Source organism: Platichthys flesus, chromosome 11 (assembly GCF_949316205.1).
Source record: "Platichthys flesus chromosome 11, fPlaFle2.1, whole genome shotgun sequence".
NCBI lineage: Eukaryota > Metazoa > Chordata > Actinopteri > Pleuronectiformes > Pleuronectidae > Platichthys > Platichthys flesus.
Window position 1 is genome coordinate 18,357,042 of NC_084955.1, and position 27,025 is coordinate 18,384,066.

The window sequence follows — 27,025 nt, forward strand, 5'->3', positions numbered from 1 at the left end:
GCGACACAACTTTCCGGCTCTCTGTGTTTGTGTCTCTCACCAAGTGAATTCCTCACAGGATCAGACCTGCTTTTTATGCTTCGCCAGTTTTCTCCCAAAGCAGAATGAAGAGCGAGAACGAGAGAGGAGGAAGAAAATGAGAGCGGGGGGGGGGGGGGGGGGGGGGGGGGGGGGGGGGGTGTTTGGTGACAACAAACCAAAACTTTACAGGGAAAGTCAGCTTTTTCTGTTTCTAAAATGGAAGGTAAAACAATGCTAAAAGACTGATGAGAAGTGAAAGTGAGTGACAAAAAAGAGAATACAGAAGAGGAGGTGAGAGGAAGAAAGAGAATAACGCTGAAAAAAGGTCATCATTTCTGCCAGGGGATTTGCTGTTGCCCAGACGACGAACAAAGCCCAGCCAGCTGGACTATGTGCCCGACAGCACGAGCTGAAAGGAGAGTGAGAGAGAGACCGAGAACCCAGAAGCACTGTGTTTATCAGCAGGATCATTTCTGGGAATCGGTTTACATTCTGCTGGCGAACGTCACAGATAATAACTCTCGAATATCAACAGTGGTTTGATCATTACCCTTTTAACTCGAGCTTACCTCCATCACACAAGGACTCGAGAGGCAAACAATACTTTTATGAATCAGACACTTCGAGAAAAGAAAACATTAATTAATCATTATCAAGTGAAACAGGGAGAAAACTGTTGACGGAGTGAAGTTTAACCATTAAACACAGAGGAGGGAAGAGGAGGGTTTGTTTTCAGCTCTGAAATTGAAAAGTGGTGATAGGATGTTAAAGATATGCAGAGAAAACTAGTCCAGGCCAGACTTAAGCCTTTATAAACACACAGTGGTGAGGACGGGGGAGTGTGCAGGGAGCTGTGACCTTAACGTAGGACAGGGCAATAAAACAATATGTCAAACAATATATAACTCGAATGGCTCATGCCTGCGCCAAGGCCCAACTGTGCCCTGATGAACCCACATTCAAATTCATTATGTCGTGGTTATTTGTGTCGATCTTCACCAGATTGCAAACACTCATAAATATTAGTCTTCTAAACATGCCTGATTCTTTTCAGCGACATCTAGCAGATCCTGGATCTGTTATCTGTTTTCGGATCAACACCAAAATATAACAGCTTCTTTCTTGGGTCATGCCCCACCATTACAAATAGGTCATTGAAATCGGTCATGTGCTTTTTGATGCATTCGATATATACCAATATAATTTGAATGCATTGTGTAAACAAAGTGAGGAGGAATGACATATAAATGATTGACCTCAGATTTGTGAAATGTTTGGCTGTTCATTAAGTGTTTGCCAGAAGAGTTTAAAACCACAACAAGAGTGAAAACCTTAAAAGAAATAAAAAAGAGACATTTGTCATGATAACTATCTATATCATCGAATATGAAAATGTTGTATCTCCATGTCATTTCTGGCATAAACTCAAATACAGCTACGCACACAGACACACACAAGAAGTGAGCGCAGCAGAGAGTGTCTTTCCTTCCGTGTTTATCCAGGGTGGGGTCAGAATGTGCTAAATGACCTTTATTGTCCCTGGTTGGTGATGGAGCTCCAGCTAAAGTCTCCCTCACTCTCATTCACACAGACAGGAACACTGTAATTGCTGCTAAACATTTCCTCCTCTGTCGGTCTCTGTCTGACTTGTCCCACTCCTGGTTCAAACACACGCACATGTGGCTCTTTTAAAAAACATGAATTCCTATCTCACTCCAGGATTGCCTCTGGGTGTCATATCAACAACTCTCCAGGTCCCAGCCCTGGTGCAGTGTTTTACTGCGAAGCCTTCAATCTGACTCATTATAGCCCAGGGCCAGTAATGGTATACAGTTACACCACCGTCGCTCTGTAATAAAGTTTCTTTCAAGGCAGGCTGCTGTGGGTCTGTGTTGAGTGCGTCAATCCAGGTGCTGAGAGGCCAATGAGATAATTCAAGGAGTTTACAAGTTTATATTATATTTAAAGGTTCTGTGTGAAGAATTTAGTGACATCTACTGGTGATGTTTCAGCTGAGGACCCCCCCCCCCACACACACACACACACATCACCCTCCCCTTCCAAACACGAAAGACAACCTGTGGGAGCCTTCAGTTTCCATATTATCTCAAAAGATGTTTCGTTTGTCCAGGCTGGGCTACTGCAAACAAAAAAACATGGCAGCCTCTGTAGAGAGGATCTGCTCCTGATGTAAATATAAAGTATGTATCAATGTATGTAGTACATACATATAGTAAAAATATAAAACGTCACCAGGATTATGTTACATTACATTTGTGCCAGTAGATCGTTTACAAACTGAACCTTTAAAAAACGTGGGTTGAAACCTCATGGTGCCAATTTACTAACATGCAAAGGGTTAACAAGGTGAAACCACCACACTGTGTGCTGCTGGATCATATGTCATATTCTCCAAATCTCTGTAGCAAAGAAACAAACCCTCTCCCCCCTCTTCCCTCTCTCCCTCTCCCTCTCTCTCCTTCTCCTCTCTCTCTCTGTCCCTCTCTCTCTCCCTCTCCCTCTCTCTTTCTCCCCCTCTCCCTCTCTCTCCCTCCTCTCTCTCTCTCTCTCTCTCTCTCTCTCTCTCTCTCTCTCTCCCTCCCTCTCTCCTATCTCCCCTCCCTCTCTCCCCTTCACACTGTATCTCATTCTACAGCATTGTTAGGGTCGCAGATCCCGCCCACACGAGGCGCTGATTGGACGGAGGCCCTGTTGAGATATTCGCTCAGACACCTTGCTCTGGGCTGTGATTGGACCAAGCCAGTGTAGTTATGTAAATGAGCACCTGGTGGCGCCTGCCGGCCGAGCCGCGGAGCCCCTGGACCGAGGGAAGGAGCCACACACAGCCGGGAATCGGGCTCAGTGAGCGGCCACGAGCGGAGGGAACACAACGGAGACCGCACCGCCGCTTTTACTTTTCAGTTTTGTTCTCCCTTTGTCGTGAAGTTGTCTCCCGTGGGGGTGACGCGACGTGTCAGTGCGCGTTCACCCACCGGGAGAAACGGCTCCGGAGCGTCCCGGTTGTTTTCCTGAGTTCTGACACAAGTCGCCCGCAGCTGCTCCGGAGCTCAGGTTGGATTATTCAGTGGTTCGAGGCAGAGACGCAGCTTCACGGGGGAGTCTGCCCCGCTGTCAGAGCGCACTTCTCCGGGTCTTTTAGGTGAGTACCGACTAACTCCTCCAGATCCTGCTTTACGCGCACTTTACGCGCACTTTACGCATTTCAAACCCGGCTTATAATGATCATAATATTGCAGCGGATAGAGTATTTCCCGCTGTCTGTGTGTGTTAGTTTGTGTGTGCGTGTGTGTGTGTGTGTCTCTTAGTGGTTTGGCGTCAATGAGTCTCGGTGTGAGGCGGCCACGGCAGCTCAGGACGTTGGCCACGGGCAGTTGGTTAGAGCATATGAGGTGTAACATTGCGCCCTGGGTCTCTGCTTGTGTGTGTGTGTGTGTGTGTGTGTGCTCGTGTGTGTGTCTGTGTCTGCGTGGCTGAAATACTCTGACAGTGTACATCATAGTCGCGTCCTGTTGCAAACCGTGCAGTCCAACATCTCTCTAAATGTGGGCCCTTGGCAGCAGAGAAAACATTATTCTGAGCCCCGATGGGGGCAATGACTAATGCTATCACAATGTTTATATCCACCTCAATGGACTTTTGATTTCTTCCATCATTTGCAAATCTTCCCCCACAGACCCTCGCACTGTTCCTGGTCGTCACCAGTCGTTTCCCTCCCTCACAGCCTGTTAAACGCTTTCTGCACCAGCCCCACGTCGCACCTCATTCACCAAACCTCACAAGTTCAACAAGAGTAATTCCTCTGCGTGTGGAGCTTTCAAACAGCAGCAGGCCTCAATGTGTTCCTCAGTCAAAAAGTCTAATGTGTAGGTTGAGCTCCTCACATCCAGGTGGTCCATGGCCATCGCACCCGCCATTAAACCCCTTCGACCTCTCCCAGCACCACAGGTGACTTCCAGTGGGACCATCAACTCTGGTTTCATTCACCTCTGGCCTTGTATGAGGCGGTTGCTCCTTTGTGGAGTGAATCAATCACCGTGAACCAACCTGAGCGTGGCTAAGTGGCAGCGCGACCTGGCACTGGAGGAGAGAACATGTCAGACTCTTGTGGTTGAGCAGCCTGAAGGTTTGGACTTTGAACAGGATGTTTACATTTTGTGTTTTCATGAGCCAGGAGAGCAGGGAGGTGAGAGGGACTCGTTTAGTGTTATAGATGATTACTGCAGAAATCAATGGAAAGTTGTGCTCAACATGCACATTCCAGCTTGGTGCCTCTTTATTTGTGTATGATGGAATGAGAGAGGTGAACATCGGGGTGTGACTGCGTTCGTCTCTGTTGCCAGCTTGTTCCTGTGTGTTTGTGCATGCAGTGAGGAGTAAGATGTGGCCTGATGGAGGAATCAACCATGGGTTTCAGTGGGTGTGCAGTGCACCGGGCAGTCACTTGTCCCATCTAATGTGGGTAGTTTGTTATCTGGAGGGGGGGGGCAGGGACTGAGCATGCAGTCCCGAGGAGGGGTAGCATTGTTAGACCTTCGGGAGGAGGTGGGGGGGTTGGTGTGGCTCCATGTGCTATTTGCCAAAAGATAGAGAGGCTGTAAAAGGCCACTTTATCCTCTCTTCGCCCCTCCTCCCTCTTCATTCTGTAGCAAAGGCTTCAAGTGAGAAGGAGTGTTGGTGTACAGTCCCTCACGGCGAGCACAGGTCGGCTGGAGCCCCGTCTAATGGGCATCTGGCTGCTAATTCTCCCAGAGCATCCCACGAGAGCCGTTGGCCCGACAGAGCTGCTTTTTATCAGCAGTGCGGTCCAGCAGTCCAGCGGAGGTGGAATATTTTAAACACTTGCATAAACAAATGATGTGAGTATAATTGTAAATGCACCCACCAGGGGAATTGTTTTAGGCAAAATTGATTTGCCTTTGTCGAAGCACAGTTAGAAGAAAGTGCCTCTAATTGCATCATTTAGGATTTGAGGAGAAGTACGGAGAGAGGAGAGTGATTGGTCCGACAACTTTGATGGAATCACTGTTGTGAACTCCACCAAGAGAGTTATGATTTCCCCCCTGTCCGTTTGTTTGTTGGTTTGTTTATATGCAAGATTGCGGGAAAAAAACTACTGGAAGGATTACCATGAAACTTTGTGGAAAGTTGTGGTACGGATCAGGAGAAGAACTCAGGATCAGGGGGCAGATCCAGGATCACTGTCATTGGAGATAGGATGTTTCCCGGGTAATAATTCACATTTCTCGATTAAAATAAAGGGGGAAATATTTAGAGGGATTATTATCTGTGTGAGAGTCGGTTGGGCTTTGGCGGAGGTGCCATTCTAGTTGGTTTTGTTGGTCTTAAGAAAATTTTAAGAATAATCTCCAAAAGTCTTGTGAGATTTTGTGTTATTTCTGTTATTTGGTGATTGAAAACACAAGCGTACACCCACACAGGAGCAGGATTTGGTGTCGATGGTGGGAACGCTGGTTTGTATAGTCTGGATGATCATTGACCTCAGGCTGCTGTGCTCTATCTGGCTCATTGTTTTGGTGGGAGTCGGTGCTTTATGCCATTCTGTGTGGGTTTCAGGTCGTTGACTCTGCTGAAAAGCCTCTAAACAGGTGGAGAAGAATAGAAATCTAAAGGCAAATCTCGCACAATGACTGAATTGCATGTTTTGCACAGATGCCCGGCCTTTATAGCAATGTGGCTAATGTGGCTAGTAAACCGCATGAAAGAGTTCAATGATGCTTTTGGTGTTTCAAATCCAAGAGGACTGTTTCCTCTTATAACAATCGTGTGTTAGACAACAACTCCGCTCAACTCTGTGTCCGGTCGTAATTGGCTCCCAACAGACTGAGCGGGAACCTCAAGCTCGGTGGAAGAATTCATTTAAGCACAAAGGGACAACACGGTGCCTCCTCTCGCTATGTTCCTCATCTGGTGGGAAATGAAACCAATTGAATGCAGCACTCCACTGTTCACCCTGTTCTGCTAAACCAGTTCCCACCTCATGTCTAGACAACTCATCTTTTTAATTGCATTTGGCGTTATTTGTGGTCACACGCAGAGCGAGCCCGATGCAACTGTCAGAGAACCAAACTCATCGTCTTATGGGCGGTGACACTTCAAAGCGGGATCCATGGTGTTCTCGGGCATTAGTTGTCAGTGAGTTCGCAAATCTCTCATTTTTATTTCTTGCCTATGAATCTCCAAAGTCTGTCCATCTTTCAGATCACCCCTCCCCTCTCCCCCGGCTTGCCTTCACTGCCCTGTCCCTCCATCTCACCCTGACATCCAGCACAGCTTTCATCCCCTAATTGATCACATCTGACTGTGATCACGCATTTTCTCCTTCTTCATCTCCTATCTCCCCATTCCCTTTGAAGCAGCACTAGATGTTTCATTTATCCTCCTCCTCCTCCTCCTCCCTCCTTCCTCTGCTCGTCCATCTTATCCTCACCCTCCCTTTCTGTTATCGTCCCTGTGAGTGTCCTCATTTATTTGCTTTTCCCGTCGTGGTTTCCTCGGTCAGATAGCAATGTTGTTTTGTGAATGTATGCACACTGGGTTGATACTGCTGCTGAGGTTTCTTCAAATCCACACTCTCATCAAGGTGTCGCCTAAAACCCTGCATGTGTTTGCAAATGTCCCAAAATGAAAGACAGCTATTTGCAGGTGCTAATACATATATAATCGAATTCATTGTCCATCAACATGTGCAAAAAATGTACAAATTGGCAGGTAACCACTCCCTTATTTAGAATTTCTTAACTGTGAGAATTGTTTTTAATATTAATAAGGTTGTTATCACAAAACTGACAGACAGACAGTTTTTGTCATTATTATTCCATTTATTCCAACCCGACATTACCCACAATGCAACCAAGAGTTTAGTTTGAGATTCTGTATGTTATGCAGGTAGTGATTAGAGCAACGTAGATGAGGAGCTGGCTACAGATATCTTGTGATCTCTTTCTATCTCCACACGTCATTTTTCAGACTTTGCACAGCTCCCCCTGGATTCACAAAAAGCTTGATGCAACATTTTCCTCCTTTTCCAGTAGTGCTTTCCCCCAAGTTCCTTTAAACAGACTTTACAATCAGTGAAATCCCCCTTTAGAACCCTACGATGCTGAATTAATGATCCAGTTAGGAAAAGACCACATATGCTTCTGTACAAGTGCAGAATCCTGTGAGCTAAAACCAGCTGTCAATCATATCATGTTGCCTCGCACGTCCTGCCAACAACTGGCAGTTGAAGTTATCGCTTCTGGAAAAATAAGATGAACCTTATGAAAGCTGGAAACTCTGACAACTTTAAAAGGCAGTGTGCTCTCTGTTCTCTCCCGCCCTCTCTCTGTCTTTCCTTCTTTAGTTTCTTTTCTCATCCCGGTTCAAGTCCTCTCACTGTGGTGGTGTTTTTCGCCTAAGCTGCCACTTGCCAGCACACACCGTGCCTCTCGTGGCCCAGTACACCAGTAATGATTACTACTGGCCTCTGGCAGAGTAGGTGCTTTTGAAACCTTGTTTGAACATGGAAGAAAATTGTGTTGCACATCGAGGGTTACCTACTTCTTTAATATTCAGATGATGAATCGAAGTTTACCGACGTCCACATTGAGTGGGCCGAACCTGGCTCCCTGCAAGGAGTTGCGTCAGGAAACGGCTGTGTGATGTGTAATTTAGCTTATCTCAGTTGGGGTTTTAGAAAAGCCCTGGCCTTATATTTATCAGTTAATTTATCAGCTTGGAGCTTTTCTGAGATTGTGTTTTTTTGTTTGCTCACTGCTGTAGCTAAACATCAAACTGCTGCGTAAAGATCTTCTCTCTGCTTGGCTGTCATTCATTATGAGAAGAAGGCGTCTGTTAGGAGGCTGCGTTAGGTCAGACTGTTTCTCTCACTTTTACTCAAAATGCTTAGTCTCGCTGAACTCATTCCTGTTTGACCTGTTCTCTCTGGTGTACCGTTTCACTTCGGGCGATCCCTCCCTCTTTCCCTCTATCCCTCTTTCAATTCTCTCCATTTCGATAGCTCCTCCCCGGATGATTAATTCTTGCTCTCCTGTGGGAAAGGAATTGCATTTGTCCCATCCTCCTGAGTCTCTTCGTTCAAATACTGGAGGGACTTTTCCTCGAAACATTGCGTATTCCGACTTTCTGTCTGTGCCTCTGTCTGTGGTCGTTTTCTCTCTGTCCATTGTGAGAGTAGCACTGTGCTGTCACATGCCTCTCCTTCATCTCCTCACCTCATCCTCCGCTCTGCCTCTTACTTGTCCTCTGACAGGTGGCATTGAGTCAGTGCAAATTGAATTCAGGGAAGTGGGCAGCAGTTTGCCATCACACCAGAGCCCGAAAACGGCCTCGGTGTCAAACTAGAACCAGGGATCCACATAGCAAGCTCTGCAGCCACGCTCTCATATCAACATGCTAATGCTACCACACACCTGCTAGATTCTCATTATGACCTTCACACTCACGCTTCAGCTAAGGTCAAATTCAGGACTAATCTTCGCTCAGTGGTGAAGCAGATAAATTGGGTTCACGTTTAGTTAAGGAGAGAAAGGTCGTTCACCAACTTACTTTCACCAGAGAGTGAAATGGCACTCCTCTCATTCTAGTCGAATTATAGTGAGAGAAAAAAGCGCTGAAGTCAGTTTTAACTGCATGTGCTGGCATGTATGAAGCTTGAGGCCCTGAGAACCAAATCCGTGTTACAGTTTCTGTCAGTCAAAACGGTTTTCCTGTTTCCCACAAGAAACGATAACAGCAATTCACTTGTGTTTTTCCTTGGCATGCACAGAGAGAGAGGACTCGACTTTCTGATTGACAGGATGCAGCTCATAAACAACGGACTTCATGTCAATCACATCGATCGCCAGAGGTGCTAACAGCTCTAAGCTCGCTGTTCTTTGTCATATCTCAGCTTTCACACAACATCAAAAGTCCTGTGCATATGGAGCTCAGATGCTGCCTCTCATCATGTTCGCTGAATCGCGTGATTTTTTTCATGATAAATTAATTGTGATTCTAAAAATACTTCTTTATTGGTTTTTGCTCGCACATCACAAAACATCATTTTCTTCCAAAATCCGCTTTTTGGGCACCCAAACTCAAAGATCGCTTCCTTGAAACATGCACATAAAATAAGAATATACAAAATAAAAGCTTCTACACTTTCTTCTACTATCCAGAGATTAAGCTAACATATAAAATCTCTGCCATCTTTGCATTAAGACGTCTGGGGCCCAGAGTGTAACAAATTCCAAACAAACTTACCAGAAACACAAACATTTGACAACTACCTAAAATGACAGGAACCATGGAATGTATTTTGACTTTTTAGTTTGGCACATGTCCCATCTGCTAAAACGGAGGAGGCAGGGTTCATGATTCAAACTGCTGCCAGCAACAAAGGGTCGAACAAGACGCATTGGCTTCACTTTTGGGGCGTTGTCCTGTCGTCTATCTTAATATTACAGTCCATGGTAATGAAACTCAAGTCTGGAGCGCATGTTCCTGCAAAGTACAAACCAGGCACACTAGCCTGTCTCTTACTTTACAGAAAAATCCCTCGGCCATTTCTCTTAAAACGCAGTTATGACAATTTACTACATATCGTTTACCATGACCTGACAGGCAACTTGAAGGGACCACCCTGAAGGACATCAGCCTATTATTTGATGTTATTGCTTATAAAACGGATTATTTTTAGGCATTTCTAAGTTGCTTTTTATACGAAAGACTCTGATCTGTGTGTGTGTGTGTATGTGGTGTATGTGTGTGTGTACGTGTGTGTGTGTGTGTGTGTGCACTCAGCCGAGAGGTTCTGTCCTGCTGAGTAGAAAGCAGAGAGCCGTCCTCAGTGTTTGACAAATCTTAGCAAATAAGCTGAAGACAAAACAGAACAGGAATTTCATTGATTTAAACAGACAGGAGACATCTTCATTGGACGGACGAGAGCTGAAAACTAGGGTGGCAGGAATTTGAGTAACATTCTTCGGCTTTGTGTGGAACAAAGAGAGTGTTCAGTACCTGCTCCCTCACGATAGGTGTGCAGTTCATCACTAGAGAAGAAGAGCCAGAGGAACGGTGTCTCTGACAGGCTTTCTAATGAAGACCATGTTTGAAAAATATGTGAAAAATGTCCTCAGACCCTCCCTGTTGTTTTCTTTTCTAAGGTTCTTTTAACACCATATCCTTTTGGGAATACCTGCATAACAGCAACAGGTATAATAATAATGACTATAGTAATCACCATTACTAGTATAAAAGAAAACGAGGCAATGATTAAAATACTGATGTAGATCACCATTGCCAACCACAGGCGTAGAAGTACACAGGACAGCCGTACTGAACAGTATCTACAAACTGCTCAACTCCCTGTTTTTGGTTTGGTTTCCCCCTGTGTGTTTGAAGGACCTCTGGACTTGGATTGAATGAGATTTTGTACATTATACAAAATGTTATGTGTTGTTTAATCTAGTTTAAATGTGTGTGCTTTAAGGCTCATTTGTGCTTAAAATTAGATGCGTATACGGAAACGTACGGGATTGTCTTCGTATCATCCGTAATTATGCTCTTCAACTGAAAACATACGGATACAAACGAGACAGACTAAATGAAGCAATATAAGTGGAAATTGTGGTGGTGGGGGGGGGGGGAATACAAATGAGGGACAACTGTAGGACACGAGGAAGAAACTTCAAACTTTTTGAGGAGACACTAGAAATCTACAGGCATCTATGATACTTTGCGTGGGCAGAGGGGCAAACAGCTGATTTGGTCTCTTTCAGTCTCGAGTGAATGTTTTGCTTGAACAACCACGCTAACGTAAAGGACGCATGGAGAAATGAGGGAAGTGATGTAACATCGTATGAAACTCAAGTATTTCGACAAATCACAAATCAAACCCCTATTATTTTAAATTCCTCAGTGTTTCTCAAGCACTGCCACTTCAACACAAAACCAATCAGAAAGAAACCAGAAGAAATTATGTCTCTGTCTACAAGCTCGGCCTAATTCTTCGTCTCTACACTTTCAAAGAGTCTCGTGTGGCTGCCGTTGATGAAGGCATTCTTCACTTGCCAGAGCAGCTTGTGGTAATCAGTCACCATTTGTCTCTGTCCACCATGAGCATATGCTGAGCAGCGCTGCCTATGGAGTGGACCGAGGGGCCAAGTGGATCTGCTTCCATGTATCCACAAGAAAGAGGAAAGAAGTTTCCCCTTATAAGCGATGATTGATTTCTGCTCAGTGTAGCCGAGCACTAACTGTGTTACATTAGTTTTCACCTGTTTTTACACAGCCCTAGAGCCTCAGCTCTGCTAAACTACCGCCGGTGTTAGCTCATGAATTAGATTTGTTATGAGCTGTGTTGCTCTGCTGCCCGAATGAGTCGGTGCCACTGGGAAGGTTTGCTTTGAATAGTTTTTTTTTGTTTTGTGAGAGCTGAGCTGTCTTAATGAGTCATTTCATGTTTCCCACAAGTCTTCCAGGAAACGTGTTTTAATTTTTACAGTCCTCTCACCGTGCTCCTTCTTCATGATTCACCGCCTCCTGAAGTCATCCTCCTGTCTGATGCTGCACTTTCTCCTTCTCTGGCGGCTGCTGTTTAATTTGTTTTTCTGACTCGGCCACTATTCCTGTCGTCTCCATCAGCTCTCTGTCCCTCGTTTAAGTGACTCATCCTTCCTTTCCCTCTCTGCTTCCTCCTCCTGTGGTAAAACTCAGTAAAATCAGATTCCACAGACGTGACTGGCTCTTCCTGGTTTAGGTGAATAATATGATGCACAGTTATTCAATGTGGTGACCAGTGTGTGGTCAGCACGATGACCAACAGAGGAGCACGGAACCAACCTTCACCCACTGTTACTTAAAGCTTCAGACCGGCACTGATCTTTTGACATTTGTCGGAAATTTCAGCATTAGTCAGTTGCCATTGGAAATCTTTCATGAACTTTTCCTGCCAGCCCCCCTAGTTGAATGTCCGAGTGACCCCACGTGAGAATGTAAAACTGACCAAAACAAAAGAATACAAATATCTCAGGATTAAGAAAGATGCATAGGAGACGTGGATGAAGAAGTCAACTTACAAAGACAGCGAGATTCAAGGGTTTTTGGTGATAAAGGCCGACGCCGTTGTTTTTGTGCTGTAACACAAAAATGTAATTCCCACAGCAGAAGTTACATGTGATGTTCTGCCTCCCTCTACCCAGCCCCCCCCTTCGCCCGTATCTTCAGGAATATGTCTTGATATTTTAATTTCTAAAAAAACAACAGCGGTAATAATTAGAAGTACCCTGTTTGTACTTTCAGTTTTAGAGCGGATTTCTCAAGCTTATCTAAAACCTCTTAGTTTCTTCACTGTAGCAGTGGGGGAGTGGCTGTGCTTTGTCCTTGCTGGGAGTAAAATAAGTGTCACACTGAGTGATATTTTAATATGTAACCAAACAAAGCTCAAGGCAATTATTTCAAGATGAGACCAAAGGAACCCCCTGAACAGATATTTTGCAGCCAAACAACTTATGCCTGGCCTCGGAGTGCGTCTCCAGTAAAAACAAGGAAACAGTGGCCCCGCAGAGACGAGCAATTCACTCCCACTGCCTCCCAGTCGCACCGAAACAAGCCTGTGTGTAGCCATCGAATGACCTTGTTTCCCACCCTTCAAAGTGCGGGGAGGGTTAGAGATTAGTTTGAGCTTCCTTCTCTCCAGGACACAGAGGGTGGCGGTGAGTGTGACCTCACCGCCGTCCTCACACACTGATGGAAATCCAAAACAAAGAGCTCGCTACTCCCCCCCCCGCGGCCATTAGTCACGTCCAACACATGCAGCGTGGTACTTAATATCGGGCCATGATTGGGGACTGAACACGTGACCTGTGTTTGGAACAAGAAAGCTTAGAGAGCAAATCATATTTATTATTACAGTATTATTCTCTTGCTTATTATCTTTTTTCAATTGTGTCCGTTTCTCTGTACTATTTGCTCATGTGGCATGGCTCAAGTTTCAGGCTGATTTCTTAACATTTACTGGATGAACCAAAACCAGGGGTGTCAGCTGCCCTGTAAAACAAGCTGGGCCTGGGGGAGGGGGGATCCTGGGTTTATCCAATGTTGATTTTAATATTCGGCCCCTAGCTGCTTGTTATTTTATTAATTAAATAAAAAGGGTTAGGTTTAGGGCTAGGGCTATTTTGTTCCCTAGTTAAGAGAAGACCATCCAATTCAACCAGGCACCCAATAAGATTAATGATTACTTCACATCTGAAGGCTGGACACTACACAATGTCACAAATACATTAAATCTCAAATGTTAATCTTTTTATTCACAATGTGTAACTTGTACTTTAGTATTTCCACTTTATGTAGCTTCATACTTCTTCTCTGATACATTTCAGAGATAAATATTGTATTTTGTAGTCCATTACAGTTATTTAACAGCTCTAAGTCTATTAGGACATTTTTGCCCACCTCAACGTTGGATGTCTTTCTTGTATTTTCTGCAACAAACAACTTAATAGACAATCTGCTTCCTGTTTACACCACCACTTCTATGATCATTGTACATGAATGGCCATGTGCTGTTCAGGTGGGTGGAGTTTACCTCTGTTACAAAGCTAGAATACTGGTCTGGATGGAGCTCATTTTCATTTGAAAACTTTAGAGAATAAGTGTGAATGTCGCACAGAACTGTCATCAACAGTTCATTTTTAAATGAGCTGCTGAGAATCTCAGCATTCAGTTTGTTTAGCAAAACCCAAACTTGGCAAACATTGGCTGTGAATGAAAGCTCTGCAGCTCTGTTGTGTCTTGGCTGCGGATAATGTGACTGAGAGAGAAAAATGTCTAAACATTGATTGTGATTGATTACCTCTCATAAGGTTCAAGTCTCTTCAAGCCTCTAGTTCACTCTGCTCTGACAGACTGGAATTCACGGTCAGGAATCCTGAAGAAAATCTTCTCTTTAAAATTAGTTGTGCTTTGGAAAAATGTTCGGTGGTGATGTAATGCATACATTTAATGAGCTAAAAATGCAAAAGCACATGATCTTAAGGTCACCACTGACATTTTGACAGGCTTTATTACCAAACTGGAAGGAAGTGGAAAGAATAACGAACGGTAACATTTGATTCCTGCGCGAGGGCCTCTCCTGAAACGAAGCTAACTAGTGCCAAGGCAGTCTTGCCACTTTTTTAACTGAAGCAATCTAATTATAGAGACTCTGGCAAGATATCTCTAATGATGCAATGGCTGCTATGCTAAAAAGTTCTCCTGTGTCTCTCTGCTCTCGACTGTGTTGTTGTGGTTTGATTGGGTGGACACAAGTAGCAGCTGTTCATAAGTGTTAATTTAGTCCCGTTCATGGATTAGCCACAAGTCAAAACGTGAGAGGGTCCATTGGGCTCCATGCTGTGGCCTCTCCTCCACACAGCGGGCCCTGCTGCCTCCCTGTGAGCGCTCACCACAGCTGTTCAGCAACACTTGACTTTCCCAGCAACAATGTTCTTGGACGACTGTGGTCACTGTTGTTCCCGCTCCTTGAAACATTTGTCTGGTTTTCGTCCCGCGTCAATGACGTCGCGGGTAAAAGTTTGTTCTCCCGTTTCCGCCTCATTGACAAAACGGCGATGAGGCACTGTCGAGGATGATACTCTTTGACATTGTGGTGGTTGTCATGTTGATTGCTTTGGATTTGTTGCCAGATTCTACGCACGCATATATTGCCAGACCATAATTCACCATTTTGGCATCTGGCATGTGTGCATGTATTCTTTGGACGGAGAGATGTCAGCCTCTCTTTCTCTCTCTGTTTCTCTCCCCTCTTGGAACACATGCACCGTGGATCGGGTGCGTTGTGTCTCCCATTCAGGACAGCTGCACTGGCTGGCTATCCCTGAGATCTCCTCTATGGCCACATACACACCCTGCGTACCCAGGCACACACACACACACACACACACACACACTGACTATGAGGCCATAAGTCACTTTCTACACCACCTCCCTCCTCCCAAACACACATGTACCCATGTCATCACTGCTCTTGTTCCAACGTCTCCGCCCTGGTGTCCCTGAGCTAACTCTACTCTAATATTCACTCTGTTTCCATACATCCCCCCCCCCACACACCTCCCCACCTCCCCACCTCCGATCTTCTGTCACTACAGCTGTGTGTCAGCTGCCGGCCTGTCCCAGTCTAGTCAGAGATGAAGCCGAAACACAGAGGGTCTACAGGGAAGGCGGCCCGGCCCCTCTGTCTCTCCCAGCTGTCACCCCCACTTCAGACTTCCACTTATCATGAGGTTTCCTTTCCTTCCTCTTGCTCCAGCACTGGCAGTCTGCCTCAAACACGTTCAAAAATAAGATATGCACAAAGGAAAGAGCTATGAAATGTGCTTATTTTTATACCTCCATGCTGGCAACATCCATCAGGAGGCATTATGTTTCCTTGTTGTCCGTCCTTATTTACGTCTGCCTGTCCACGCAACTCTTGTAAACGCAATATCTCAGGAACACATGGGAGCAATTTCTTCAAATCGGGCACAAATGTTCACTCTGTCTATAAAGAATAAACGGATTTGATATTGGTGATCAAAGGTCAAGGTCACTGTGACGCTAAGTATCACAGACGCGCTTCATGGAGATCTCATTACATCTGGTACAAGAGTCCATTTGGACTGAAGAATGGACTTATTAGAGGTTGATTGTCAAAGATCAAGGTATCTCACGAAAAACTTTTTTGGCTCATTCATTTATAAGCCATTTAGGACACAATTTTACTGATACGATAAAAGTATATAGTGATGACATTTTATATCTGAAAGATCTGCAAAGGTCAACTTCACTCCGACATCATAATGTTCTGGAAAACTTGTTTGGCAGAAACATTTAACCGAAAGTTGGTATTTCAAGATTTCATTATGATTCATATAGTTGTTCTTTAAAATTGTGTGGGTGTTGTTGGACAAAATGCACAAAAGTTTTTCAAGAAGAAAGCATAGAGTGCTCTCTCACTTTGAAAAGTACATAAGAGTGTTTCTAATTCAACTGAATGATCAATTCGGAGGTTGTTAAGTGGCATTTGGCTGAACTTTATTGTGTTATCTAGAGATGTGTGTTTCCAATATTATGTGTTAATGAGGCTTAACTAAATGTAAGAAAAATACATGACAAAACTCAGCCCCCAAAATGATCATAATGTTGAATCAACAGCGCTCTTAAAAAAAAAAGTTTTTTACCAGAAACTGGCCATTAATGATGTGGTAACAAGAGAAGTCTTTTAACTTTGTACTATTCTTGCACAGACTATGTTTGTGTCCCCATTAACTCGGAATACGTCGACATCTGTTCATTCACACCCGCTGGTTCTAATTTCTCCAATCTTGCAGCGTCATCTGTTTTTTATTTATTCCAAAAAATTATCTCCGACGGGGCACTCCACATATACTCTCTCTTATTGAGGGAAAGTAGGTTTAAAATCACTAATTTGGATACATGATTGCTATTTCACGAACAAACAGAATAAATAATTTGAGAGTAAATAGGGCCAGCTAATTAGACCATCTTCAATTACCAAATGGCTTGTTCCCCCCCACTCTGAAGGCAGCAAAGTATTATTGTATCACGGCATTCAGCTGCCAGAGAGAAAAACAAATTAGGATGTAAAAGCAACTTTTGTTATGTGCCTTTGTGCTCGCTCCTCTGGAGTCTGGCCCGTTCTTGAGCTCGGCATGCGAACGCTGAGAAAACAAATGACTGTAAGACATGCTATGTGCCCTGGACCATGAGGCTTTGATTGAGAGAGTGGAGTTTGTGAAAGAGATGAGGAGTGTGTGAGCTCAGCAGTGTCGGGTTAGAGCCGCAGGTGTGTGTCACTGTACAGTATGTGCAAATGAAAACTTTGTTGTTGGTGCAGTGTCAACAGGCACTGACAAGAATCCTGAAGTGGATCTAGACTTAAATATCTCTCTTTCCGCAACAGGTATGCCTGTGGCCGTCACTGTGTCTCCGGACAGGTAACCAGGTGTGTTGTTGCCGCCATGGCCTTGCCTTCCCTGCGGCTGTTTCCTGTCACTGTGGTCACAGTCCTGATGGTGCTGGTGTCGTCTTCAGAGGAACACGAGTGGCTTTTTAACCCAGGTAGGATCAAATGCTTAACTCTCTCTTTTTTTTCCCAGATATTTTTCCGCACGTTTCATTGTTTTTCCACCCACAAACTCAGACCTGACTGCTTTACCCCTCTCCCTCTCCTCTCTTCCCCCCCTCCATGGGCACAGCAACCGTCCGTCCCGCTGCCTCAACATTCTCCTCACATTCTCAGATCAGTAAGGCTCATTCTCCGTCCGCTATCAACAGGCTATCCTGTGTCCTGTCCCTGTCTGCCAGCCAGTCGAGTGTAATAGGAGAATGAGATGGCAGGGCGGTCCTTCCCTGGCTTGGCAAGACCGCTAATGCACAGGCAGCTCATGAAAGTGTCAGTCAAAATGTCAGGAAGAAAGGGGCACATGAGTTTAGTGAATGTGAGCCAACAAGGTGTAACCAGAGGACACTGTCAACCTCCTGACGGCAGCAGCGAGACTGTAAATGAGAGAAAACGATTGCCTGTTCCTTTAATTACACGTTGATTCTCCAGTCTGTAAATGATTTCTGTGAGGCCAAGGTGACGTCTTTTAAATTGCAGAAAAACCCAAATATTTTCAGTTTATGATATTATAGAAAGAGCAAAACAAACAACAAATCAAAGTTTATTGGCAACTGATTTTATAACAGACTTATTACTTCATCCTGTTGTTTTGTCTGCGTCCGTGACGGAAACTTCTCAACAAGAATTGGATAGATGTTTGAAATCTGGTGAATTGGGATGAAATGTATAAACCAGATTCTTTGACTTTGTATTTGGTACTAAGATACCAATTCTAATATAAGATATTATATGTAACAATTCTTCTTCATTAAAATCGTCCAAAAACGTATGTCATATATTTTGTTGACTTGTGTTCTTACATTATCCATAATGTTTCCAACAGTAATCAAACCCTGAAATCCCAAATGTTATTCACCGTAACGGGACGATTCATTTAGATAAAAGTTCCTAAAAGTTCTGATCTAGCATTAGCCGAATATTTTAGGATATTGAAGACGTCATCAATGAATTTGTATTTGTGACAAATTAAGATTGAATATTTGATAGTTTATGACCCAGCTTTCAATAACAGAACAATAATTGAATCATTTGTGAACCAAATGTCTGTCGATGGAAAAGAAACAGTTGCAGAGAGATGATGTGCCTCTCACACGTACAAACAGAAACACCCTGACAATTTGGCCTTGTAGACAGAAATTAAATGTTGAGTCTGAGGGAGGCAGTTTTTGTAAAAAATGACAAAAAGGTTGAAAGCAGAGGAGGCTGAGATTGAGGGAGACGGAGAGAGAGGTGGAAAGATTGCAGATGGCCGGGTGTGATGGTGATGATAATGTTGTAAAGAAATGAGCACCTGTCCGCAGGGCGTGGTTTAAACCGTGTGTAAGTGTGAGTCGTGTGTGTATATGTGTGAGTTGTGTGTGTATATGAGTGTGTTTGCTGCACCCGTTGGGGTTTTTAGGGTTTGTCATGCAGCCCAACATTCCTGTCCGCTGACTCAATGACAGAAAATGAGATAGACCCCCCCACTCCACCCCCGCCTCTTTCTGTCACCCTCGGCCTCTGAGGCCATATCACTGTCGGTAACCCCTTTCCACTTTATCACCACCCGAACCCTCCCTCGGCCTGTCACCCTCCCACCATCCCCTCCTCCTGCTCATCATGACTGACTTCGGAGCAGATACCTGGGTCACTGGGTAATCCCTGCCTGGGACCAAGTTATCAGGATCACTTGATAATGCTGCTGCTGGAGCAGCGCAGATATCTGAGACCTGTCCGTCTTCTTGAATTCGCCCTCCGTTTCTTTCTCTCTTTTGTTTTCCGGTGAAATCCCCAGGCACTGGTAACCAGAAGAACCTGAGGATGGGGCTTTGTGTTTGACGGAGAGCTCGTTGGAAAGACAAATGGTCAAAAGAAATGTGAAAAACAAAAGTGTGTAGAGTGGAGAGCAGTGCGTCCCACAGGGCCACCATATAAAGTATGAGCACGGACTCTGTGTGGATGTGGGAATTAATGGCTGTGTTTGATGGTGTCTCTCTTGACGGGAATAAAAGGATTTACTGGACTGATGCAAAACAAAGCCATTATGTCTAACATTAACATTTTAGTACAGACGAACCCCAAGAGATGGTGTAAAAAAAACAGCCGACTGGAACTATTTAATGTAGACTTTGGTATTTTCTCTCCCTCCTCCGTGTCTGTGCGGCTTATGAAGCTTGAAGTCCGGAAGTTTTCACAGAGATGACATAACAACATTATGCTCCGTGACCAGGGCTGACACTCTAATGGAAATATTAAGTTTCCCCCGGACATGTGCTCCATACGAATCAAATTGTTGCCCTTGTCTTTATCTTCTCTCTCTCTCTTCCTCTCCCCCCCCCCCCCACTCCCCAATTCTTCCCCTGCAGCTCAGTGTCGTTACGCCCTGGGGATGGAGGATGGCACCATCCCAGACTCTGACATCACTGCCTCCAGCGCCTGGTCTGACTCCACTGAGGCCAAACATGGAAGGTAGGGATGTGTGTGTGCGTCTGTGTGTCTTTGTGTGTTTGTGTGTTTGTGTGTATTTGTGTGCGTGTGCTTCAGAAATGAAACCAAAGTATCTAAAATATGAACGCAGCCATCTTGCGCTCAGGACGTCATGTAGAGTCTTTGCGGTAGGGGGAGTGAGCCATGGCTTTGAGGTGCTACCTATACATGCATTTGACCAATCCCGAATCAGTCTTAGCCGTCAATCATGATGTCTCACCTCGTGTTTAGAACTCCCTAGAAGGACAGAAACAATCTTTGGTGAAGAACTACTTAACATGTACTTTGACTTTTGAGTTTGATCCTTATCCCATCCACTAACGTGGAGAAGGTAGGGTTCATGACCTATACTGCAGCCAGCCACCAGGGGGTGACTGAGACGCTTTGGCTTTAAATTAGATTGAATTAGACTTGATGTTCCCCATGATGGATTAAACAACTCAAGTAAGTTTCAAGAGAGGAGTGATCGGTTTTCACACCATGTAGAAATGAAAGGAAACCAAAAGATGGCTGGAACTGTACTACGGGCTCTTCCCAGCACTTTGGACTGAGGTGTTTGTCCACATGTTTTTAGCATGTTGGCACCACACTGAAGTAATTTGTCAAAGTCTATTAGATCAGGAACAAAGTAGAAAGTAATGGTATTAGTACCTAACCAAAGTGAGGCTCACAGGATCACTGTGTGTGTGTTCATTTGTCTCCACTGGTCCGATTGGCTGGGTCTCCTGGCCGAGGGTCTATCCATGTGGAAGTGATTATTTCCTCTCACTCTTTTTAAGATACACCGGGGAGACACTGAGAGAGAAAGAAAGAAAAAACAGAGTGAGCAGCTGACATTGAAAAAAAAAAAAAAAGAAAGAAAGAAAACAAGTGAGAGGTGGATCGCTGCTGTGGTGCGTTGACAGGTGGAGAGAAATTAATTTGAAAACAGGGTTCGAGGGAGGGTGATGTGTTTAGGGAGGAATGAGGGATGCAGAGCAGGTTGGTGTTTTTCAAGTCGGTTATTCCGGGAGGGTGAAATATCAGCATGTTGGTGTGAGGGAGTGGCGAAAAGCTGGAGGGAATGGGAAAGCTGAGAACAAGGGGAAGAGGAATGAATTGTTGGCTGGTATTTAGTTAGGAAGCCAGAGACAGACGGAGAGAAAAGGCCGAAGTGGAGGTACTTGGCAGAGCGGTGTGCTGTGATGTTAATCCTGCTGGCTGGTGCACGCTGGACTGAACCCTGCCCAGCCACATTCCTCCTTCCTCCCTCCTCGTCCTCCTCTCCTGCCACCCTCCATCACGGGACACAGTGCGGAGCTTTGATGTGTTAACATCATCTTGTGGTTTCTGGCAGAGTCCGAGCGGGTGATCTCACCCATCAAGTGATGAACAGGAGCGATTGAAATACTAGTGCCACTGTCGTAGTGACCGAGTTGATGCAGTGATTTGCTCCGGCGGTCGGAGCAGCAGCTTTCTCTTTGAGGGAAGCCCCCCCAGTGGTCAGAATGTGGTTGCGGCCTGGCGTCTGTTCCAAAGCTCCTCGTACGAGTCGACCCAGTGCCACACACACACACACACACACACACACACGGCCAAGTCTGTGGTCTTCCTGTGGCCAATATGTGGTGGTAGTATGTACTTTTCTACTCCGGCTGGGTTGAGGAAGGTCACAGTGAGTGAAAGCGTTTGAGCGGTGCGTGCGTGTGGTCTTGTCGGGCCCGAGGAGCTGCGAGTACACATCATGACGCTCTACACCAGACCTTGTTGTGGGGTTTGAAGAATGTAGTAATTTTCTCTCTGCTCCTTTCTCCTCCTCTCTAATGTGTTCTCTGTATTTTCCATTTGCAGTCTCTCTCCATTACCTACAGTGCATCTTTAGCCATCGCCAGGTTTCTGTGCTTTTCTCTCTTTCAGCCAACATTGCTCCATTTATATGTAAACGTTTGGCTCCTGTAGAGTCCAATATACACGGTGGTAGTGGAGGGAGGACCTTTTACCTCTGCTTGCTGCCAGCGCATGTAGTCAGTCCTGTGTGGGTGTGTTTGTATCTTTGTGAACATACGGGTGTGCAACTGGGATTTAGTGAACTTGTACAGTTGTGTTTTCACTCGTTAATCAGTTTCTCTTATTTTGTCCTCTAACCTTATGAGTCTGTTTCTGTTTCTGTCAGGCTGAGCACAGGGGAAGGGGATGGAGCGTGGTGTCCTGCAGGAGCTGTTTTCCCCGGTGGATCAGAATATCTTCAGGTCAGTTGCTTACACGTATACTCTGCTCTGATTTGCTGTTACAGTCAATGCTAAATGTTATATAATTAGTGCAGTTTCAGCTCTTAAGCCGCCTGTTTGGAATGGGCTGTTTACTTTGCCTGTGGTGATGCTGTTTGCACAAAGAGATGTTCACCTGTTCAGTGACGGTTGACTCGGTAGACAGAACCCCGAGCTGGAGAATCAGTGTTCATCTTGTTTATTTAAAGAAATGTTAAAACTCGTTTTACTGCACAGGTTTGCTCTCGACCTTTTGACATTGCAACAGTTTCTGTGTGTATCTGTCTCCTTTAGATCGACCTGCACAAACTCCACTTCCTGGCTCTGGTTGGTACCCAGGGTCGTCACGCTGACGGGCATGGCCAGGAGTTTGCTCGCAGTTATCGACTCCGCTACTCTCGAGACGGAGTCAAATGGATGACCTGGAAGGATCGCTGGAGCCAAGAAGTGAGTCAGAGTAGAGTTGTTGTTTAGTTGTTTTAGTTTTGCTATTTACAATGGGGCCAGAATCAACTGACTCTTCACGAGTGCACACAAATCAAGGAAAGTGACAGGTTGAATATGATTGAGAGATATAATGAGAATAGACAGAAACCATATTTGAATTAAATATATTAGCTATTTATTTAGAAGTGGAGAAGTTTGGATTTGTGCCGGCTAATCTACATCTCTTAACATTTTTGCTCAGGGCAACAAAAGCAGCTTCACCACCCGAGTTGTCAGCACCATGCATTGAAAACTTTAACCTTGTGCAGATGGAAGATGGAAACACTTGGTTCATTTCTGCAGTGTGAGCATGGGAGTGTCGACCGCTAACAACCAGAGTTTTAGGAAAGGAGTCTCCTCTTTTCAGCTATTATTGCAGAACATTGCAAATATTCGATAAAACAGCGAGCCAGTGTAAATGTTTTAATAAAGGCGGCTCCGACAGCAACTGGCCCTGAAGCTCTCACTCTAAAATCGGGCGTCCTTCCACCTTTGTGCAGGAGAAGGTTCAGTCGGTTCATTTGATCTCTTCTTTGAGTTAACAGAATTTGAGTAAACGTGCTGAATAAAAAGTCAGAACCTTCAGGCGAGAATATTCAACCCTGCAGACATCAGGGGAGATGAGCGATGCGCTCTCTGATCTTTATTTATGTCTCTCACCTAGGTGGTGTCCGGTAATGAGAACACCTATGATATTGTGCTGAAAGACCTGGGCCCTCCCATCGTGGCCCGCATGGTGCGCTTCTACCCCCTGGCTGACCGCGTTATGAGCGTTTGCCTCCGGGTGGAGCTCTACGGTTGTGTATGGGATGGTGAGTATGCGTGTGTTCCCGCTTTCTTACTTAGCTACTCATCTGCTCTGTATAAACTGAGGCATGTCCTCCAGATCTTGATAATTCCGATCAAATTTCATATGTCTAAGATCATTCCAGAGTTACTCCCGTATCAGATCGGAAAGGGGGGGGGATTAGTATGATGGTAATAATTATGAGTTTTTGCCATGCATCCCCTTGCATCGATTTGAGGTATTGCATCAACTTTATAGCCTCAATGGGGATTGCACAGATAAAAGAAGCCACACAATGATGAATGTGTTGCTCTCCCTGTTTCCCGAAGCACAGCACTGACTAACCAAGTATTTATGACTGGCTCACCTCCTTTCCTGCCCCATCCTCCTCCCTCCGACAGCATGAGGCTTCCTGTAAATCAGAGCTGTCGCGGAGGCTAAGAGCCTCGAGTTTCGGTCTTTGTCTTCAGGGAAGACGGTCACTGAAATATGCTCTCATGTGGATAAACTGAGGCCGGGCACCTCAGTTTATCCACATGCCAGAGATTAAGTGGATTCTAAAGAATGTCAAGTTTTACGCACGTTCCGCCTCTCGTCTCGTCTCGTATCAGATCGTATTCCACCAGAGTGTCTTTCCTGTGTTTATTGTTTTACATCCGATATGGACCCGTCTGACCCTCATGCAGGTACAGAGACGCACATCTGAGAGGATAACCACTCAGTCATGTCCAAACAGAGCATACTGCACACACGCGTACATTCAGCATTGTTTATTATGGGTAGCGGAGCGGTGGGCTGTAGTCTGCGCTGCTGACGTCACCTCTGTTCTGAGGAACTGGGTTGATTCGCAGAGGCTTAAATTTCACTATTTATTGTGACTCAGGCTGATCAGCGGAGCTCTACGTTTGTTTTACTGCTTAAAAAGCAGCTGTAGACTGCTCACTGCGGCCGTGATTAATGCTGAATGTTGGCTCAGTCAACATGTGGCTGCTCATGAATAAAGTGAAAAGCGTTGCAAATTAAAGGTATGGGTACAGTGCCCGTTCTAAACTTGTCTGGTTGGAGTGGGCAGTTTGCTGGGTCTGTTTGATGCTGAGTGAAGCTTTTCCTTCTGAAACTGTAAAAGTGACCTTCAGAAATTGAGCCGCGGCGTGTAAAGACCTGGTGCTGGACAGAGTCCACAGAACCCTGAAGCTGCCACTACCGCTACTGCTCATCTGTTTATTCAAAGTTCAGTGAAGCGCGACTCAGTATGCAGAACCCCAAACTGGAAAATTGGTGTGAACGTGCTGTTGCTGTGATCGACGTCTCTTACGATGATGAGTCCCAGGTGTCGTCGCCTTAGGTCATCTGTTTATTCAAAGGTTATCGATATTGAACTTATCGTGTCTAAATTGTACCAAATTCAACACTGCTCATCCTTTCGCCTTCAACAATACATGAGCTAAATTGAGACAGATAAGACGAATGGTTTTCAAGCTACCCAAGCCACAAATGGACAGATATATACTCTTAAATAGAGAAGTACAAAAAAACAGTTTTATATCTCAACAATCACATGACTGATGTTGAATATCTTTTCATCCTGGTGTGACTCAGATGGGTTGAAGGCGTACACAGCTCCAGTGGGTCACCTCATGCACCCCTCTGGCATGTCCGTCTACCTGAACGACTCCACCTACGACGGCAGCACTGAGCAGGGGTAAGATATCCGGCCGCTCCGGGCTTCTTTACCGTGGTCCTTTTTTTTTTAGCATCTCATTTCCACAGATGCCCATAAACTGCTCCTTTGGATTTTATTTCCATGGAAATGTACAGACATTAAAGTCTTGGCTATAAATTAAAACACAGCTTTGGCCAATGATGATAAAGATTCACAAGATTTACAACCATGTGCCTCGATCAATGGAATTCCCAAAGTTTCTCTTCATCATATTCTAGCTCTGAAGAGGAGTCAGTTCCTTTCTTAATCGTTTATTCTGGTGTCCGCCTAATGGAATGGGAATTACAGATTTTTTTTTAAGTTGCTCTGGGATTTGAGGCCTGTTTCCTGGCTGTAATGTTTTGGCAGCGGGCAAAGGAGAGTGAAGGAGGAATTTAGGGGAGGGGTCTCCTCATGCAGGCTGTGAGGTTAATGGGGCTGAAATGTTTTGCTAGCAGGTGAGGTAACACTTTAGATGTAATCCAGATGTATTTGTAGCAGATGCTAGTGTGACGGAGAGACTGGGAGTGATGGGAGCTGTTAGGTGATGTTGTGTTGCTTTGTACTTACAGTGGAGTGTATGTGTACATATGTGAAGAGATGGCGAGGAAAAGTTGTGTGTTTGTGTGCCAGCTTCTTTGCATGTGGATTTATATAAATATTCTTATTCATGCATCTTTTTGTGCTGATTCATGAATGTCTTTACAAATAGAAAGTTATAACCAGCGTCTGCAGCATGGATTCCTATTCCTGCACAGATCTCCATGTTAACCTTTGCTGCGCTCTGTGTGCAGGATGCAGTTCGGAGGCCTCGGCCAACTGTGTGACGGTGTCTTAGGAGGAGATGACTTCATAAAAACCAAGGAGCTGAGGGTGTGGCCCGGCTACGACTACCTGGGCTGGAGCCGGGAAGCTCTTGGGCAAGGCAGCGTGGACATCGAGTTCCACTTCGAGAAACCACGCGTCTTCCACAACATGCAGGTAGGGGTGTGTGTTCGTAGGGTTTGTGTGTGATGGTGCATGTGAGAGGACGTTGTTATCCCACTGGAATCTCAGACAGCCCAGAGCTGCCTGTAAATCAGAGATGTCATCGAGCTTAAAAGGTTTGCGTGTGTCTGTATCTTCAGGAAAATCATCTTTCTCAAATCCCTGTCTCATCCCTTATCAGATATCATGGCAGCTCAGGGTCTTAAATACTCACCAGGGTTATGCAAAACTTTCATCATCAATTTTTGTCTGGGGTCCTCAGTTTAACATCCTGCATTGCATCGTAAATTAAAAGGTTTTCTGCTTGTATCTGAACGGTCCATCTCAAACCCTCCATCTTCCTCCACACACGTGAAAAAGACCCTAAGATACTTAAAATCCGTCACTTAACTATTTAGATTTTTATTTTTATTTATGAGGAATCTCTTTTTGTCTAGTGTTAAAACAAATAACTATTTGTTGATTTTAATAACACATTGATAAGATTGATTAGAACCAGTCAAACATGTCTTTGTGGTTTGCATGGTTACATATTTCTGCAGCTCCAACCAGTGCAACCTTTAGAATGAGCTCCCACAGCAGAGGTTTAAACGACAATGACTCTGTTAATCTGCCTCCTCACCAGAAAGCAGTACATTGACTTGAGTAGCTCTGCAGCCATTTAATTAGTTTTAATGTGCCATTGTTTATCATGGGACAGTGCGTCTGTGCTCAGCTCTCTCTGGGTGCCACCGAATTGCATCCCATTCTGTTTGTGCGTCTCTGTGGTTTTCTTGGTTACTTTATGTAGCGATTGGGGGGAGAATGATATTAAGGCAACTCAGTTTGAGTTATAACTGTTGTCTCGTTGGATGGGGGTTGGAATGTCGGTTAGGGTGGGATTCCCCCTATACATGTGGAGAAGCACCAATCCCCAGTCAGTGTCAAGGGACAAGTAATCTTTTAGAGCCCTGGTTTTGACTGAGATCCAGATTGTTCTCTGTTTTTTATTTTTTCACATCGTCATTATTGTTCTAGCATTTCTCAGTTACCTTTTCAAATCTTTCCCCGCGGTATTCCAAGTGTTTTTCCTCAGCTTATTCTGTTGTTCCTGCCTTTTCCCCTGTGGTTTTCCCCAA

The 27,025-nt window shown here is 44.9% G+C and overlaps 1 protein-coding gene across 4 annotated transcripts in view; it reads left to right on the plus strand.

The window, feature by feature from the left end:
• Window positions 1-2,833: 2,833 nt before the first annotated feature.
• Window positions 2,834-27,025, plus strand: part of ddr1 (discoidin domain receptor tyrosine kinase 1) — a 38,985-nt gene continuing 14,793 nt past the window's right edge. For 2 of the 4 annotated variants that reach the window (XM_062399900.1, XM_062399901.1), the window contains exons 1-8: window positions 2,834-3,181; window positions 17,012-17,169; window positions 19,579-19,681; window positions 21,852-21,927; window positions 22,240-22,392; window positions 23,096-23,243; window positions 24,818-24,920; window positions 25,715-25,901. In XM_062399900.1, the coding sequence (XP_062255884.1) occupies window positions 17,070-17,169; window positions 19,579-19,681; window positions 21,852-21,927; window positions 22,240-22,392; window positions 23,096-23,243; window positions 24,818-24,920; window positions 25,715-25,901 (870 nt within the window). In that variant the 5' untranslated portion in view covers window positions 2,834-3,181; window positions 17,012-17,069. The remainder of the gene's footprint in view (window positions 3,182-17,011; window positions 17,170-19,578; window positions 19,682-21,851; window positions 21,928-22,239; window positions 22,393-23,095; window positions 23,244-24,817; window positions 24,921-25,714; window positions 25,902-27,025) is intronic. The other 2 variants (XM_062399899.1, XM_062399903.1) reach the window with 1 other exon arrangement.